Genomic DNA, 20,292 nt, shown 5'->3' with positions numbered 1-20,292 from the left:
AGGCTTTAGGAGCCCTACCTTGTCTTGAACCATCAATAACGTACACTGTACCAAGCCAAAAAAAAAAAAAAAAAGAAAAAGAAAAAGAAGAAAAAAGGAAGAAAAAGGAAAAGACATCCAAATTGTAAAGGAAGAAGTAAAACTGTCACTATTTGCAGACGACATGATACTATATATAGAAAACCACTTGGGGCACCTGGGTGGCTCAGTCGGTTGTGTCCGACTTTGGCTCAGGTCGTGATCTCGCAGTTTGTGGGTTCAAGCCTCATGTCAGGCTCTGTGCTGACAGCTCAGAGCCTAGAGCCTGAAGCCTGCTTAGGATTCTGTGTCTCCCTTTCTCTCTGCCCTTCCCCCACTCATGCTCTGTCTCTCTCGAAAATGAATAAATGTTAAAAAAAAATTAAAAAGAAAACCTCAGACTTCTCTGAAAAACTATCAGAACTACTACATTCCTCCAGTAAAACTGTGGGACACAAAATCAATATACAGAAATCTCTTGCATTTCTATACACTAATGACAAGATACCAGAGAGAGAAATTAAGAATACAATCCCATTTACAATCCCATCAAAATGCAAAAAATACCTAGGAATAAATTTAATCAAGAAGGTGAAAGACCCGTACCCTGAAAACTGTAAGACACTGATGAAAACAAATGAAGATGACACAAATAAATGAAAAGATAGGCCAATATCATGAACTAGGAGAATTAATATTGTTAAGATGTCCATACTACCTAAATCTACAGATCCAGATTCAATGCAATCCATATCAAAATATTAATTTTTCACAGAATATTATTCACAGAACTAGAATAAATAGTTCTAAAATTTGTATGGAACCATAAAAGATGCCAAATAGCCAAAGCAATCCTGAGAAAGAAAAACAAAGCTGGGCATATCACACTTTTGGATTTCAAAATATACTATAAAGCTATCATATAATCAAAACAGTATGGAACTGGCATAAAAAACAGACACACAGATCAATGGAACATAAAAGACAACTCAGAAATAAAACAACACTTATTTGGTCAATTCATCTATGACAAAGGAAGCAAGAATATACAATGGGAAGAAGAGTGTCTTCAATAGTGTTGAGAAAACTGGACAACCACATGCACAAGAATGAAACCGGACCACCTTCTTACACCATATACAAAAATAAACTCAAAATGGACTAAAGACTTAAATGTAAAACCCAAACCACACAATTCATAGAAGAAAACACAGGCAGTAAGCTCTCTGACATCTGTCTTAGCAATATTTCTTTGACTCTAACTCCTCAGGCAAGGACAACAAAAGCAAAAACACCCAAACGGGACTACATCGAACTAAGAAGTTTTTGCACGGCAAAGAAAACATCAACAAAACAAAACGGCAACCTACTAAACGGGAGAAAATATTCATAAGTGATATATCCCCTAAGAAGTTAACGTCCAAAATATATAAAAATATATACAAAGATATAACATAAAAATATATGAAATATATATTTAAAAAACAAGTTCTACAATTTAAAAATGGGCAGGGAACCTGAATAGACATGTCTCCAAAGAAGACATACAGATGACTAACAGGTACATAAAAAGATATTCAACATTACTAACGATCAGGGAAATGAAAATCAGGATCATGATGAGATAACTACTTCACATCTGACAGAATGACTAGTATCAAAAGTAAATAAATTACAAGTATTGGCAAGGAAGTGGAGAAAAGAGAACCCTCACATTGTTGCTGGAAATGTAAACTGGTACAGCCTCTACTGAAAACACTATGGAGATTCCTCCTCAACAAATTAAAAATCCAGCAATTTGTTTAATTTAACAAATTAAAATCCAGCAGTTCTGGTTTTTGTGTGAAAAACTTCTAGGTTTTTATCCAACGGACAAAAAACCCACTCATTCCAAAAAGACATATGTACCCTTGTGTTCACTGCAGTACAACAGCCAAGACTAGAAGTAACCTAAATGTCTGCTGAAAGATGAATGGATAAAGATATGGTTTATGTGCACGCGCACGTGCACGCTACATGCATGCACGCGCGCGCACACACACACACACACATTACTCAGCCATAATAAAAGAGTAAAATCTTGCCATTTGCAACAACATGGATGGGCCTAGAGGGTATGCTAAGTGAAATTACGTTAGCCAGAGAAAGACACATGGTATGATTTCACTTATATGTGAACTCTAACAAACAAAACAGAAACAGAAACAGACTCACAGATACGGAAAACAAACCGGTGGCTGCCAAACAGGAGGCAGGTGAGGGGAATGGACAAAACAGGTAAAGGGGATTAAGAGATACAATCTTCCGGTTATAAAATAAGTAAGAGGGGGGATATGATATACAGCATAGAGAATCAATAACATCGTAACAACTCTGTATTGTGGCAGATGGTAACTAGACTTATTAAAGTGACCATTTCATAATGTATATAAACAGTCAATAATTATGTTGTACACCTGAAGCTAATACAATATCGTATGTCAAATATTCTTCAATTAAAGAAAACAGAGAAGTGCAGAAACAAGCTATATTTAAGCCCTATACTCCTGGGCTGCACACTTTTCAAAGTTCTTTCCGATCATCAGGTTCTAGGTGTTGCAATGATTCCTGTTACTCATTTGTCGAATACAGTCGCAGGGCAACCGTTACTTTTATCTCTATGTCAAAAGTTAGTGCTACAAGAACTGCAGCGGAAAGAGTTAAGTGACTGAAGTATGACTTTTCTTAATATTTTTAGATTATTTTCTTCTGTACTTGGATGAAAAAATACACTTTAAAAATCCTAGTATTTTCAGAGGCTTTTGTTAAGTACGCTGACAAAGATCTAGTCTGATTAAAATGTAATAATGATTAGGCAACTAAGTGAGTTTAAAATCTCGAGGGACTTGTGTAGATGATCCTACCTGATCATTTTTATTAAATATGAGGTTCTGCACAAACATGGTTTCCAATAATCAGCTATCAGACACAATTGTTAAATAAAATCACCATTCTAGCTGATTATATTTTACTTTATACGCATTTTATGTATTTCTTGTGGCTAAAGATAGTAACTACAACAAAATTAGCTTTCATATGCTTTAGAACATCTAGATGAAAAAAAGAAAAGTAACTCTTAACTTTACTATTGCTGATGTATGTCCTGAACCTCTTGAACAGGAGAGGAACCTAACTTCTGTGCCAGTCAATAAATAAGTGCTCTTGCCAGTGTTCACTCCACTTCCTGTCCTGTGAAGCCTAGTCCGGACAGACACATATCCACTAACCTCTATATCAACCGGAAGGCAGGATCGTGTAGTGGAAAGAACACTGGACTGAGAGTCAGGAGGCCTGTGTTCTACTTCCAGCTCTGTCAACTACGAGCTGTGGCCCTGGGGAAGTCACTTAACCATTCTGGGTCTCAGTTTCCTCATCTGTAAAATGAGGGGATTAGATTAGAGAATCCCTAAAGTTGTTCACACAACTACCTGAGATTCTAGGTTAACGAAACAAAGCTACATGACACATAGATCGTTAGTCCTTCCTTCTCTAACTGGAACAAATTCCATCGTGGACTGAAAAATAGTTTTCACTTGTACTGAAAGCCGTACTCAAGATCAAGAGCAGTGGTTCCCAAACTTTAACGCGCACACAGAATCATCTGGAGACCTTGTTAAAATAGAGATAATAAATCCATAGGTCTGGAGTGGCACCTAAGATACTTCATTTCTACCAAGCTTCCATGTGGTGATGACGACGATCAACAAGCTACATTTTAAGTAACAAGCTCTAGAATAGCTTCTCGGGCCACAGAAACTGTAATTTCAGTAAGCATCTATACTCTAGTTTTCTATAGGGAGTCTACCCTTTGGTAATTAAACATCGCCTGTCTTGTCAAGGAACTTAATTATAAGATAGGTTGTTGTTGCTCTGCATAAAATTATTCCCTAATTACACAGATGTTAGAAAACATTCTGAGAGTAGTAAAAGCCAGCTACAAATTATGAATAAATACTTCTTAAAGACATAATTTATCATTGTAAAACTATTCATAAGTCAAATTTCAAGTAAGAAGAAAAATATACTTCCCTTCCCGTATCTCCCAAATATATTTCTGCATCTTCACATCTCAAGACTATTCAGACAAACTAAAAGAGTACTTTGGGAAGAAAGTTCAGTTAAGTCTGGATAAATCACTTCATAATTCGGTGAAGTGCTCAAAACCCCGAACTTGAGCCCTCCACAGCTTGAGAGTTTTCTGTGCATGCTTTCACACCACTTGTCATATTTCACCCCAGTCCATGCCGTAGGGAAAGACAGTATAATAAATTATCACACATTTTAAGGCCCCCTAGATTCGCTGGGCATCTCAAAGGATGCTTACTCAGAATAGAAAAAAAATAAAAGATACCCTTTCAAAAATGCTTTCTTCGTGACATAAATTAGAGATTGATCCCATTATATAAACTGGGGAAGGGAGAGGCAGAAAGGAAATTTCAGCCTTTCACTCAATCATATTTATGCATTGGTCAGTTCTAATTAAGTGAAAAGCTATTTCATGCGCTTCTCTTCTCATCGACTCCCTTATCTCCGTCTCACTTTTAATACAAGTATTCATAAATTTCACTACCAAAACAAACTCTAAACTCACCCTTAAATTTTAAGGACAGCCCAACTTTTAAGCTGTCATTCTTTGTAGATAAAATTAAAGCATTAAGAGCATTTAAGAAGACTGTCAGTATTAGCTGATACCATACAGCAGTTTTGTGTATATTAAAAACTCAAAATTTTTTTAATTGCAAATGCTAATCTAATTTATTTATAAAGAAGGAGAAACAGTGGGAAAGTGGAAGTTGGAACAAATAAATATTCCCCTGAATTTTTCTGGTATCACTGAACGCAGGACTTAATAACAAAAATTCCTTTGGGGTAGTAAAAACTACGTGGTTTAGAAGAAAAAAGAAAACTTCATATAAATGTGGCTACTTTAGAGAAACCAACTATAGCACACATGCAACTTTACAAAATACCTGAGAGCCAATAGCTGGAAATGTAACTCCTTGCTCCTTAAGGTTCTTAATCATTGCTGATATTAGACTAAGCTGTGGATCATTCTTAAATTCATCTGTCCATTCAACCATAAGAGCCTTTAATTTTTCACAGACTTTAGGATGACCCTGAAAATAGAGAAAAAATTTAATTAAAAGGTACTAATTGCCTGGGTAATTTAACACAGATACATTAAATATAAATATATGGGGCGCCTGGGTGGCACAGTCGGTTAAGCGTCCAACTTCAGCTCAGGTCACGATCTCGCGGTCCGTGAGTTCGAGCCCCGCGTCGGGCTCTGGGCTGATGGCTCAGAGCCTGGAGCCTGCTTCAGATTCTGTGTCTCCCTCTCTCTCTCTGCCCCTCCCCCGTTCATGCTCTGTCTCTGTCTCAAATATAAATAAACGTTAAAAAAAAAATTAAAAAAAAGAAAAAAATATATAAATATTATAAAAGTGCTGTAGACATTTTTTTGAATCACAAATTATCCCTAGCTATAGATAATACATAAGAAAATATAGTTGGTTACTAGAAATAATCAAATATTTTTTCACATTGTGAAAAAACAATAGGTGATACCAACATACATCCCTCATATCAAAGTAAAACAGTGTGTACTAACTTATACTGGAGGTCAGAGAGACAGAACTTTTTAGAGTATTTCGCAACTAAGCGAGCTTTGTACATCAGGAAGACACAGAAAGGTAGTCTGTTTTGTTTTGGTAATTTTGCAGACCAGTAAAAAATAAGCTGGGAAGAGAAAAAAATGATAGTTCCTTTATTCCTAATCCCTGACTTTTAATATGCCTGACTGTGTCTTTTCCCCAAGTTGTTTAATTATCAGAGGCTGGTTTGAGGTCCACTGCATGTCAATATTCCTAGAAACCTCATTTCTTCAAAATAACACCTCCCCCTTAAGTATAAAATCAATATGTATTTGGAAAATAAAGTAGTCCTTTTTCCTGTATGTAGCTGTTTGCTTTTCAAAATAGTTGTTCCTGCTACTAAACACAAATCTGCATATCACATCTTCAACTAAATTATAGAATACACTAGAATCTATTCATAAACAACCATACATTTTGAGGGACACTCAGGACATTAAAAGAATGGTTATTAATTAGAAGACACCTAAATATAAATAAAGAATAAAGCAAAACATGAAAAGAATTAACACATGATCATGTTTGAAAACAAGGTACAGAAATTCTGTAAAGAATTATGGAAACAAATTTTTATCTTATTTCTGAACTGTTTTCTACTAAAACCGAGAAATACTCATCTTCCCCAAAAAATATGAGGCATTTTCCCTTTTCACATCTTAAAATTTTTCTTGCTTATATAACACTCCATCCTCCCCCTCCCCCCGCCGAAAAAAATAAAAAATAATTACCTTTAGAAGGCACAAATTTTTACTAGGAAAATTCACATATTACTAACTTAAATTTTTTAAGCCGCTTAAAGTGAATTTTTTATGATACATTCAGTTAAATAAAGAGTATAGTATTAAAATCCTATCATGGTCAGGTAGTAGCCTTACTCATGTCACAATGAAAACAGTGCCATATTTTGGCAGTATTTCTCAACACTTCTACACTGGGAAAATACCTCTGTGGCTACACAAATGGTTATAAAAACTGTGCCTAAAACACACTGGTATTATTTAATCAGATAAAAAAAATACACATATTTTCTTATCAGATGAAAGGAATGATGAAGAAAACAGGTTAAATATAGTCTAATCTGGTTTGGGAAAAAAAATTATCTAAGTACATAAATCTATAGTCTCTTTGGGGCGCCTGGGTGGCGCAGTCGGTTGGGCGTCCGACTTCAGCCAGGTCACGATCTCATGGTCTGTGAGTTCGAGCCCCGCGTCGGGCTCTGGGCTGATGGCTCAGAGCCTGGAGCCTGTTTCCGATTCTGTGTCTCCCTCTCTCTCTGCCCCTCCCCTGTTCATGCTCTGTCTCTCTCTGTCCCAAAAATAAATAAACATTGAAAAAAAAAAAAAAATTTAAAAAAAAAAAAAAAAAATCTATAGTCTCTTCAGCAAAATAACTTACATACTGACATACTGAATAGACATAGCCTAGGAAGCGTTTTTAAAAAAAGAAAGCACAGACCAGTCCTTTGTGATTTAAAATGTAAAGAACTGAATAAAATACATGAAAGAAAAAGACTGTATAATGTCCCTTACCTTGTTTAATACGTTGCTTACTTCACTAGCAAAATCTCTTGAACATACTTCTAAATGAAAAATTTTGCCACAGTTTGATACACATGCTCCTAGAAGCTAAAAGCATAAAATAGCAAGTTAAAAAGGCTCTGTTTTAGCAGAAAATTTTGTGGTAAAACTTAAAATGAAATCACTCACAGTCAGAGCCTGCATAGCAACATGAGGATCTTTATGGTTCACCCTTCTCATAATAGACCGAAGACAATCTTTAGGTCTAAAAAATGAGAAATGTAACAATTAGTAGTACATCCAGCCATTTTCCCCCTTAACATAATAGGTAATAGACTGTACCATACAAAAGGCAGAATATGGTAGAGAAGTTTAATTCTTCTTAATGACACAATTTTCAAACAAAATTAACAGGCTCTCTTCCTTAGCAATCATACATTAGGCATTCCGTACTACTTTTGGATGAAAAAAAAGTTCTGGAAATAAAATGGTAGACCAAAACTTCCACTTCCGGTCATGATGGAATAACTGGACCTAGACTTATATTCCTGTTGTAAACAATGAGAAAAGTAGAAAAATATACCTAAAATATATACTCAGGTAACTGTTTGGGACATCAGGCCACAGGCAGTGTTGAATAGTCTCTAAGAAGGAATACAATTAGATTAAGACAGACATTTGCCTCAACTTTCCACTCAGAGGCACTTCTCAAATATCGGTACAGGCTTTCTGCCTAAAGGCAATTTCTGGATCTCAGGGCAGAGAAGATGATCCTAAGAAGTGAATGGTGATCTGAGTTGAGGGAAGAGAAATCAAAATTCAGACCAGAACTATTTCTTCATATAGCTCCTTCTACTGTGTCTTATAAATTCTGTCTCCCTTGGCCTCCCTGAATTTTGATTTTCTAAAAGATCAGTAAACTTGAAGACACGCTTAGGTACATGAACTTAAGTACAGAGGGGAAAAAAGACCAAATAAATTTAATACAGATCACCACTAAAAATATTTTTAAAAGAGAAATGGAAATAAAAGAAAATCATAAAAATATTCAATTGGTATATAAAGACAATAAAAAAGCATAAGTTCAACCTTACAGATATCATCCAGAAAAATAGCAAATTTTGACATTTTAATCCAACCATATCAACATTTATATTAAATGCAAATGGTCTAAGCACACCAAATAAAAGACAGATTGCTAGAATGGATTAAAAAAAGCAGGGCCCACCTAAATGCTCCCTATAAGAAACTGTTTAAATATAAAGACTTACATAAGTTAAAAGTAAAAGGATGGAGGAAAGAAAGATTTGCAAACAAGAAAGTTGAAGTAGCTATACTAGTATCAGACAAATTGCACTTTAAGTAATATTACCAGGGATATAGAGGAAAATTACATAATGATAAGGGGATCAATTCTCCAAGAAGACATAAAAGATCTAGATGTGTATTCTTATCCAAAAACAGAGCTTCGAAATACATGAAGCAAAAATTGATAAAACTGAAAAGAGAGACAAATACACAATTTAGTTGGAGACTTCATTCCTTTCTTAGAAATAGATAAAACAATTAAACAGAAAAATAGGTAAGAAACATTGCACTCTACAATAGCGGGATAGATATTACTTCTGGTGCACACAGAATACTAACCAAGATAGACCATATATTGAACCATTGAAAAAAACTTAACTTTTTAAAAATTGAAATGATAACATGCTATGTCTTTAGACCACGATAAAATTATACTATAAATGAATAACATAAAGAAAATTGGGGGCGCCTGGGTGGCTCAGTTGGTTAAGTGTCTGATTTTGGCTCAGGTCATGATACGACAGCTTGTGAGTTCAATTCCTACGTTGGGTTCTGTGCTGACAGCTCAAAGTCTAGAGCCTGCCTCAGATTGTCTCCATCTCTCTCCATTCCTCCCCTGCTCATGTACTGTCTCTGTCTGTCTGTCTCTCTCTCCATCTCTCTCAAATATAAATAAAAACATTAAAAAAAAAAAAAGAAAATTGGACCACAGTTGGTCATAATACTTTATCCTTTTTATATGTTATTGGGTTTGATTACAATATTGTTGAGGATTTTTGTACCTTTGTACATAACCGGTCTGTGCTTTTCTTTGTTTTTAGTACTGACCTATTGAAGGGCTTATAAAATGAGTTCCAAGAAAGAAAATTCTAAGTCCGGATGACTTCTGTAGTGAATTCTATCAAATAATTGCTATTGTGCTGAATACACAATTTTTTTGTAGATGTCCTTTATCAGGTTGAGGAAATTTCCTTTAGTTCTTAAAGTTTTTGTGACAAATGTAAATTGAATTTTTTCCAAAGGAACTTTCCACATTTACTGAGATGATTATATGTTTTTTCTTTAGGCTTTGAGACAGTAAATTACACTGATTTATTTTCAAGGGTGAACCAGGCTTGCATGCCTGGGATAAAATCCACAAGATTTTTTTCAAAGAACCAGCTTTACTTCTGAATTTTCCCTATTGTTTTTCTCTTTCCAGTTTCATAGGTCTCTGCTCTCATTTTCATCATTTCCTTTCTTCTGCTTCCTTTACGTTTGCTCTTCTTGTTTCTTAAGATAAAAATTTAGATCATGGACTTGGGACATTTCTTCTTCAAATATAAACATTTAATTCTATAAATTTACCTCTACGGATAGCTATAGCTACATCCTCCAAGTGTTGATATATTTCATTTTCACTTTCATTTCACTGAAAATATTTTCCAAATGCTGTTGTGATTTCCTCTTTGAGCCACAGGTTATGGCCCAAAATGGAGATAAAATATGATCATAAAAAAATGAAAAGGAAAAAAAATAGAAAACAAAAGGAACAAAGAACAAATAAAACATACTGAAAACTAACAGCAAAATGGTAGCTTTAAATCCAACCATATCAATAACTACATTAAATATAAATAACCTAAACACTCCAATTACTAGGCAGAGACTCAATTTGGATAAAAAAGGACGAGGTATATGCTGGCTATAAACTATCTACAGGAAAATCTACTTTAAATATAGACAGATTAAAAGACAGAAACAAGATAGGAAAAGAGAATATCAATATTAATTGAAAGAAAGTCACTTTGGGCCTTTTTTTGTAAAAGTGAAAAACCTCTTCAAATTTCTTTTAGTTAAGGTAAACAGGTCTTTCTGTAACTGCGAAGTGGCATAAAACAAACCTTCCAAACGCAGGGGATACCTGTACTTTCATGTAGCTGGGGCTTCTAACGACTTTTTCTCAAATCACAGACTAGCCAGAATGGACAGATTTGTCAGGAATGTACACAGCTGCCTTAGCAAATGTTAGTTCTGATGAACTAAAGCATTGAAGTCAATTTCACCATTCACAAGTTATTATTCCAACCCACCTCAACAAACTACTGTGGGCTTCAAAGAAAGCAAGACAGAGCTTTAAGAGGGGGCTCTTTTCTATCAAATCCTCTCTACTCCCACTCATCTCCCATCATACCACTCTCAGCCATTCAGTTTCTATGTGAAGTTACAACCGCTAAAAATAAACTATCTTAGGCTCGAAGGTAAATGAAAAACTAAGGCGTGAAATCTCCTTAATCTTCAGACACAAATATCACAGGGCCATGCTACCGTGCTTTCTTTTGCAGTTCAGACTTTTCCAGTTTCCCACAGAAAACACAGACTGCAGAAATGAAGCTCTTAAGGCAATTCTGGAAAGGATACATTCTTTAAATACATTGTATCAGCAGTCACTCTTCAACCTAACCTAACCTAAGTGAATTAATACAATGTTTCATTCTTGCTCATTCATCTTATTGAAAAAGTATCCAGAAAGCAAAAGCCCTCTACCAACAGTGCCATGTTCATATGGAGTGCTCAACAATACTGACCCTTATGATTAATCCTGTCACCAATACTGTCAGACTCAATCACCGTCTCCATGTATATTACAATGACACTATGGAAAAAAAGTTCAACAGGTAGCAAGTAACTCTGCTGATAATGTTTTCATTAACTAATGTTATGCCATCATTTTCACTTTGGCTTTTATGAATTTTCACAAGCTAAGTTTTACCAAGTCTTATATATAAAACAAAGCCACAAAAGGTCACCATCAAACTAAATCTTTATGACTACCAAATCAGCTTTCACATGTTGTTTTTATTTACAAATATCTACAAATGGGTAGAACTCTGAACACAGAACAACTTTCTATGTAAAAAGTCATAAATAAATATTAGATAAAAATAGTAAGAGACACTTACATCACATTTGTCATTCACGGTCTTAATGACTGTGTGTCTCAGGTATGAAAAACTGGAATTTACAATTTTGTTTACTAAAATCCACTGTTTTACTCTAATGATATATTCATTGTTTTGTTATCTAGGTCAAAGCTCGCATTCAATATTTAGAGCTGGCCTCTATGGCAAATTATGTATTCCAAAGATACCCACAATAGTAACTCCCTTCCCACATGCTCTTGTATGAAGTGACTATGACATTTCCTATCAAGAGGTAGTTTACTAACCCTCCTCCTGAATCTGGGCTGACCTCAGTGACTTGCTTGATCAACATAATGTAGTAAAAGTGATACTGTGAGACATAATAGTTCATAAAAAGCTGTGTAGACTTCACCTACATCTTAGAACATTTGCTCTTAGGATGCTCCCTCTGAGATCCCAGCTACTATTCAGTGAGAAACTCAAGCCACATGTACAGGTTTTGGTTAGTGTTTCAAGTGACAACTCCAGCTGAGGTCCTAACTGACTGCCAGCCATCAATTGCCAGCCATATTGAGCATCATCCCACTCAGGCCTTCAGATGACTCCAGTCCCAGCCATCAGGTGACTGCAAGTTCATGAGTGACCTCAAGCAAGAAGTGCCCAGCTGTTAACCCACAGATCCATGACATATAATACATGTAATGCAAAATATGTGCAATACATAATACATATACTATATAATACAATATATAATACATGTATTATAATATATAATACATGTATATCAATACATATTGATACTTCAATATCAGATTGGCATGTCTTGATTCAGGACTTTAACTTTCAAATAACTCTTCATTTTAAGTGCCTAAGAACACAGCACAAAGAAGTGAGAAAAAAAAAAAACTGGGAGTAAAAACCCAATTTTGAATTTTGCCTCTGCTACTACTTTTGGAAAAGTCACATTAAAAATCTCAGTGCTTGGGGTGCCTGGGTGGCTCAGTCAGCTGAGTGTCCAACTCTTGATTTTGACTCAGGTCATGATCCCAGGGTCGTGGGATCCATGCTTAGCATGGAGCCCAAGATTCTCTCTCTCCCCCTCTCCCTCTCCCCCACCACTTGCATGCAATGCTTACTCTCTAAAATAAATTTTAATTTTTTAATATAAATAAAAAATAAAATCTCAGGGCTTCAGCTTCCTCATCTATGAAACGATCTCTACAGTCACGAGGATTCTACAGGTCCTAGCTATAAAATATATGGTGTTTTAAAAACTGCAGTAAAATATAAAAGTAAAATCATTGTCTAGGACAAATAAAGATGAAAAAATGAGATTGAATCAGAACCCTATGCTAGTCAAGGACTTGGCTCCTGCTACTATCCCCACTTCCTCAATCATCATCTTCTTTCGCCCCTTACAATGGGTCATTCTCTTCGGGATAAACAGATGTTATATTTAATACAGTCCACCATTAAAAAGAGAAAATTCCTATCAAACAGCCAGTTAAAGAAAGACTCCACTTAAACAGTAGCCAAAAGGACAAAATATAAGACACTTCACCAAAAATGTTCAAGACTATAAGAGGAAAACTTTGCAACACTACTAAAAAATACAAAGATATGCTATGTTCTTGGATAGGAAGATTTAGTATCATAGAGACAGTTTATTAATTCAAAACAAAGCCAATTTAAAAAGAAACAGTTTTGTTTTTAAACTAGTCAAGCCAATCCCAAGGTTTATATGGGGACAGAAGGAAGGGGAAGGAGTATTTAGAAAAATTTCAAGGGGGGGCAGAAAAGGAAATCTAGCCCTGTCAATTACTAAAATGTAGTCTAAGGCTTTAACAATTGAAATCAGGTGGTAGCAGCACCAATAAAACAAAAGATAAAGTTCTAAAATAGTTGGGGTAATATACACAGTGTTTATATATGTAAAGGAGCATAATATATAAAGGCAGTATTTCAAATCAGACAGGAAAAAGATGGATTATACAAAAAAATGGCGCTGGAATTTTAGGTACCCAAACAGAAAAGAATAAAGTTAGAGCCATACCTTATACTACATAAGAGGATATTGCAAATAGATCAAAGATTTAAATGTAAAAAACGAAACCACCAGTACAGAGACTTTGGAAGACAGTTTGGCAGTTTCTTACAAAGCCAATCAGTCTTCCAAATGATCCAGCAACCATGCTCCTAGGTATTTACCCAACTGAATTTGAAAGCCTGCATCCACACACAAAACACCTGTACCTGAATATATTTCACACTGGCTTTATTCACAGTTACCAAAAACTGGAAGGAATCAAGAAGTCTTTCAATAGATGAATGGATAAGCAAAACTACAGTATACCCATAAAATGGAATATTATTCAGAAATAAAAGGAAGTGAGCTATCAAGCCATGAAAAGACACAGATGAAACTTAAATGCCTTTTGCTAAATAAAAGAAGCCAGTATGAAAGGCTATATATTATATCACCTCAATTATATGACATTTTAGTAAAGGCATCATTATAAAAGCAGTAAAAAACCCAAACCAAAACAATGGTTGTCAAAGGTTCAGAAAAAGGGAGAAAAGGAATGAACAGGTGGAGCACAGGACCTTTTCAAGATGGTGAAGCTATTCTGTGTGATATTGTAATGACAGATACATATCATTAAAGATTTGTCAAAATCCATAAAAGTGTACAGCACAAAATGAGACTTTATGGAAACTGTGGACCTTAGTTAATAATAATGTATCATTACTGATTCACTACTTATAACATATGTCCCACACAATGCAAGATGTTAATAATAGGTGTAGCTTCACGTAAGGGATAGGGTGGGTATACAGAATTCTTTGTTCTGTATGCTCACTTTTTCTGCAAATCTAAAACTGTATTGGGGCTGTGCTGACAGCTCAGAGCCTGGAGCCTACTTTAGTTCAGATTCTGTGTCTCCCTTTCTCTCTGCCCCTCCCCTGCTTGTGCTCTTTCTCTCTCCCTTCCTCAAAAAAATAAACATTAAAATTTTAATTAAAACATTAAAAACCAAAGTCTATTAATTACGAAACAAACAAACAAAAAAAATGAAACCACAAAGAAAAAATGAGTTAATTCCAGTAAAGCCTGAGAGAGGGAAAGTCCTATACAATTCATAATTCTACAAACCATAATAACCATATAAAATTAAAATCTTCTAAATGGAAAAACAACAAAGTCAAAAGAACAATGTAACATACATATACACATATATACACATAAATTATAGACAAGGTCTGTCCCTAATATATCAAAAACTATAAGAAATGAAAGGATATGTACAGACAGTTCACAGAAAAGGAAACATAAAAAGCTCTTAAACATAGAAAAGGACGTTCAACTTTGCAAATGATAAGAGTGAAACCTTCAACTCTATGGAAGACTATCCCATGATAAGCCCACAGCAATGTATATGGAAGGGATGAATCACTATATTGTACACCTGAAATTTATATAACACTGTATGTTAAGTGAAATTTAGTTAAAAAAAAAAAAAAAAAAAGACTATCCCATCTGAAGCCTCTTCACCTTTATGGACAGGGGTCAAAAGAGAGCCCCAACCACTCCTTCCCAGGTCTCAAAGGTTCCATCTGCAAAGGTCTAGAGCAAGTCTTAGGCACTCAACTTTCTCTACTAAACAATAATTGAGAATTTGAGAACACGTGTCTATTATTCCTATTTCCCAGTGCCTAAAGAGAAGCTCCAGACTATTCTTTTCATCATTAAACAGCTCTGCCTATGCATTACTTTCCACCTTCTGAAACTTCTCCACTCCGTCCTCTAGAATTCACAGTCTGTTGTCAACAAAAGCCCTGCTCCTCAGGCCTTTTGCTCTACAGAAATCTGGCTAGGGACAACACTACTCTTACTATATATGGGCCTTCTTTGCCCCCTTTACTACTTCCAAATCATTCTCCCTCCCTCTTTCCTAAAACAGTCCAGTTTTCATCAGGTCAGACTATCTTCTTAATGCAATTATTTAAAAAAACCTCAATTACCCCCTCATCCCTCAATGATTTTAACTCCTGGCTCCCCACTACTCTCTCCAACATCACTCCTGTCTTAATTCTCAGAGATGTTAATTAATTACTACACAGGTGATGTTCCCAACATCTTGTCTTTTCAACTTCTATCCCACTTTATTATTATTAACTACCATGGTCATAATCCTAGACCATATTATTGCCAATAAATGAAAACCCTCTATAATCTCAATTTCAAGCATTCCAACTAGCACTTCTATTTTTCTAACTCACTCACTCTCTTACATCCAACTCTGTACTCATTTAGGGCAAATCACCTCTTCTCCAGCTACCCTGTACCTTTCAAGTTCTTAAAAAGCACTAAGCTTGCAGGATTCATGCAGATGTTACTCCCTCTGCCTGGGACTTCTTGCTTTCAGCTCTTTGCTTCTTCTCAGCTTTAAAGTCATAGCGTAAATGTTACCCCTTCACACTAGAGCTTTCCTAAAAAATCTAAGTAGGTCTCCCCTTTTATTCTCCACTAAAGCACTCTGATCACTATCTCCTTCACTTGTTATCTATTTCTACCTTCCACAAGTAGACTGTCACCACAGCTGATGACAAAGGCTATACTGCTTTATTTACCACTGCATACTTGGAAGCATGATACCTGGCCAGTACTCGCTGTTTTGTCAAATAAAAGAAAAAATGACTGATGCCATCAATAACAGTTGGCTACCATTCTTAAAAAAAGCACTTAAAAGACCTTGAAAATTAAGGGTATTGAAAGACATCTGTTTCTCTACCGGACTGAAAATGTGTGAGTCAGAGATTATTTTTTCCTTAAAAATATCAGGAAATATTCTATCAATTCCCAGTTGAAAAACAGAAATAGTCACAGCCCAAGTCAAGATGATACAGACAAAATGAAAAGCATAAAAATTTTAGTAAATTCTTTTCCAAAGGCCCCTATTTGTATTTTTCACAAAACGTCAGTAATGACTATCATTATCCTTCTAATTCTATAGGAATAAATCAATGATTTACTACCTAAACAGACCCCTTAGCCAAGGAAAGAGAAAATTTGTATCATGTTTTCCACATTCAGTCAACTGTATCTTTGTCTAAAGCCAAGCAAAAACAATTCAGACATAAAATAATAGCGGAAATCAAACTGGATGTCAATTTCTGAACTTTAATTTTAACTTGTTTTTGTGGGCAATCAAGACCTACCCTTCACATTTATTTTTCAGATGAGAATATAGACAAATCAATTAAAACTAATAGACAAAAGCTATTCATTATGTGAAGACATGTTAAGGAAAACTGCTACCATCATTCAAGTTCTCTTGATTCTAAAATGACTTTTCAGTCCATCGTATGACCTCAATGGCTAGGCATTTTTCAGTACTTACTCATACACTGGAACCGCACACTAAAAATCATGTGAATATCTTAGGAAGTCAGAAAAAATTTTAAAAATGTTCTTTAAGGTTTTAAGTCCAGCATATTCAAACATTTCAGGCTTAAAAAAACCTTCAATAACCTTATATGAAGCAAACAGTAATAACATGTACTAGGCTTCCTGAGATTGATACAATTATTTACAATCTTTAATTAAATAATTTTAGTTAGCAATTACTAAAGTGTGTTAAATATTCTACATATCACTAATCAAAAATTGATGTTAAACTAGAAAATGATTTCTAAATTTGTCTATTTAACAAGCAATGCATTACTAACAGACATTAAAAGAAATACATTTCTAAGGCTACCAGGATATGTTAATGAATTAACTAAAAATGTCAAATAGTATATACAATATGCTCGTTACATATAAATGGGAAATAAATTCATATTTCAGTAAAGAAACAACAGAAAGATACAAAAGAAACAAAAGTGGTACCTATGGAAGATGGGGAGAAAAACAGGGATGGCCATTAGACTTATCAATGTCATCTTTTTAAGTTTTAATTTTTGAGCCAAAATAGATCTATTTTTAAAAGACAAAAGTACAGGGACACCTGCATGGCTCAGTCGGCTAAGCAACCGCCACTGGATTTCAGCTCAGGTCATGATCTCATGGTTCATGGGGTAGAGCCCCGCATCAGGCTCCACACTGACAGCTTGGAGCCTGCTTGGGATTCTTTCCCTCTCTCTCTGCCCCTCCCCTGCTTGTGTACTCTCTCTCTCTTCCCCTCAAAATAAATAAATAAACTTAAAAAAAAAACAGTATGTATTTTATACAAGCACATGTATTTCCTGAAACCAACACACATAAATACACTCACACATATATACGTATGGTTTAAAGGATAGAACAACAGGACTTTTAAAAGAGAAATCATTACGGAAGATTTTTCAAAACATTGGAAGCTGTGTTTCTGGGTCACAGTTCTGACTAAAGACAATTTCACAATGACGGCTCTTTTTCTTCCCCTTAAGACTTGAAAATATTTTCCAAACTGCCATAACTTTAAAATAGATGAAAAGTTATCTATTCATCTATTTGAATAGATAGATTCAATCTATTTGAATAGATAGATTTTTTTGGTTAAAAATAAAAGAAGAAGAAGAAAAGGATTTGTGGGGGGTAGGTGGGGGAAGAAAGACGATATAAATTATTTTATTTGTGCACTAAATAATTCTATAATATACTGATGGTTATAAATCATTTTGATAAAAATATCAAAGCTTACAGAAAAAAAAAAACTTTCCCTAAAGTTCCCTGCACAAATCCCCAAATCCACCCTCTTAAATAGATCCGTATATTTTATAAATTTAGATTAACACCAAATGGCAATGCTTTCTTAAAAAATCTAGACTGTTGCCTAGTACACAAAAAAGCTTATGAAATGCATTCCAATCCATACCTACCCTCTACTTCAGCCTACCCTACCTAAATTTGTCTCAGGAAATGTCACATCACATGGGTGTAGTTGCAGGAACACCCCTCTCACACCAATCTTCTGTAAAGCGCAACCAGGTATCTAGAATACCTCACTGACAACCCACAGTAATGTCCAATATTCTTAGGCTACCATCAGCAATCATAACTAAACATATGATTAAACTAAACTAAACGTAAACCAGATCTCAAGTTCTTCATATTCACTAACTACAAAATGATTTCAGAGATTAAAAACAAATTTTAAGTGGTTACCAGATGCTTGGGGGAGAGGGATATGAGGAGTTTTCTAGTAAACAGTTTCAGCTGGGCATGACAAAGAGTACTGGAGATGGATAGTGACGCTAACCCCGTAACAATGTGAATGTACTGAATGTCACAAAACATGCCACAAAACAGTCAAACTTATAAATTTTATGGTATACTGTATGTATTTTACCACACACAATAAAAGCAGACAAGCAAACAAAAGAAGTATGAACACCACCGTAAGTATCCCATAGTTCACTACTCACCTGAGAAGAACTTGAATAATTTTCTACTACTAAGTCGATCTGAGACTATCTAACACAATTTGTAACAATTCTTCTTAGGCATGTAGGTACAACACAATAATTTCAGGGGCCCAAAAAAATGTTTTATTTTAAAAGAAAAGGAAAAAAATGAACTTCTGAGGCAAAGAAAACGTTTGGATGTGTAATAATATATTGTCTTGATAACAACACAGTCATAAAACAGTTTTATTAATTTTCATGGAGAAATGGACCCATGAAGGCAAAAGTGCCCAGGGCCTGTGAAAAGTCCTAATAGGCGGCCCTAATGGTTACCACTTCCTATCATGAAATTACCAAGTTACAACAAAAAGTGAAATGCACCTGGATAAATATAAAACATTATTCTTAAAGAGAAATCACACATGAACAAATATTAAGAGTTTGAAATTTTTTTTAAAGCTCAATAATATCAGAATAGCATCTCAATTACTATTTAATCCTTTCCAAACAATTCTTTATTAATGAGAGCTGTGAAGACATATTACATTCATATAAATAAACAAATGCTTGGAAATTAACTTAATGAGGATTTAAAGGAATCAGAAAGGAATAAATGTTAAGGGAGGAAATACAAGTGGAAGGAAAAGAGAGAAGAGGAAAGGAGAAAAGACTACTTGAAAGGACAAACAGACTAGGGACACCTGGGTGGCTCAGTTGGTTGACAGAGTTGGTCTCAGCTGGTGACTCAGTTGTCTGACTTCGGCTCAGGTCACAATCTCAAGGTTCATGGTTTTGAGCCCTGCGTCAGGCTCTGTGCTGACAGCTCGGAGTCAGGAGCCTGCTTCCGATTCTGTGTCTCCCTTGCTCTCTCTGCCCCTCCCCAACTTGTGCTCTGTCTCTCTCTCAAAAATAAACAAAAAAATAAAAAGCACAAACAGAGCTACACTTCATTGTTTAAATTAGCAAAGTTGAAAATACTCCCTAAGTAAATTCATAAAAATTGCACAATGTCAATTAAAATGCCCAAAAGAGGAGCATGTGGGTGGCTCAGTCAGTTAAGCATATCTTGATTGTGGCTCAGGTCATGATCTCTTTGTGGGATCGAGCCCCACGTCAGGCATTGTGCTGACAGCACAGAGCCTGCTTGGGATTCTGTCTCCCTCTCTCTCTCTGCTCCTCTCCCGCTAGCTCTAGTACTCTCTCTCTCTCAAAATACGTAAACACTTTTCTTAAATGCCCAAAAGATAGCTGAAATATTAAGGAATATAATGACAGCTATCTAAAATAAATACGAAAAAAAATGAGCATGTGTCTAAACTATTGATATTATATTTAAAAAACACAAATGGAACACAGCTTTTAAAGTTACAAACTAAGACCTTTTTTGAATTCTATGAATTATTTTTGTATATTTATTTTTTAACATAATTTATTGTCAAATTGGTTTCCACACAACACCCAGTG

The 20,292-nt window shown here is 35.1% G+C and overlaps 1 protein-coding gene across 2 annotated transcripts in view; it reads right to left on the bottom strand.

The window, feature by feature from the left end:
* Positions 1 to 20,292, bottom strand: part of STAM (signal transducing adaptor molecule) — a 79,929-nt gene that overhangs the window by 33,998 nt on the left and 25,639 nt on the right. Inside the window, exons 3-5 of one of the 2 annotated variants that reach the window (XM_045466263.1) lie at positions 7,418 to 7,493; positions 7,241 to 7,336; positions 5,028 to 5,174 (exon numbers count right to left, since the gene is read on the bottom strand). In XM_045466263.1, the coding sequence (XP_045322219.1) occupies positions 5,028 to 5,174; positions 7,241 to 7,336; positions 7,418 to 7,493 (319 nt within the window). Of the gene's footprint in view, positions 1 to 5,024; positions 5,175 to 7,240; positions 7,337 to 7,417; positions 7,494 to 20,292 lie in introns of both variants that reach the window. The other variant, XM_045466262.1, reaches the window with a different exon arrangement.

Source organism: Leopardus geoffroyi, chromosome B4 (assembly GCF_018350155.1).
Source record: "Leopardus geoffroyi isolate Oge1 chromosome B4, O.geoffroyi_Oge1_pat1.0, whole genome shotgun sequence".
Classification (NCBI taxonomy): domain Eukaryota; kingdom Metazoa; phylum Chordata; class Mammalia; order Carnivora; family Felidae; genus Leopardus; species Leopardus geoffroyi.
Note: the sequence above shows the minus strand (reverse complement) of the source record. Positions and strands in the feature narration are given on the sequence as shown.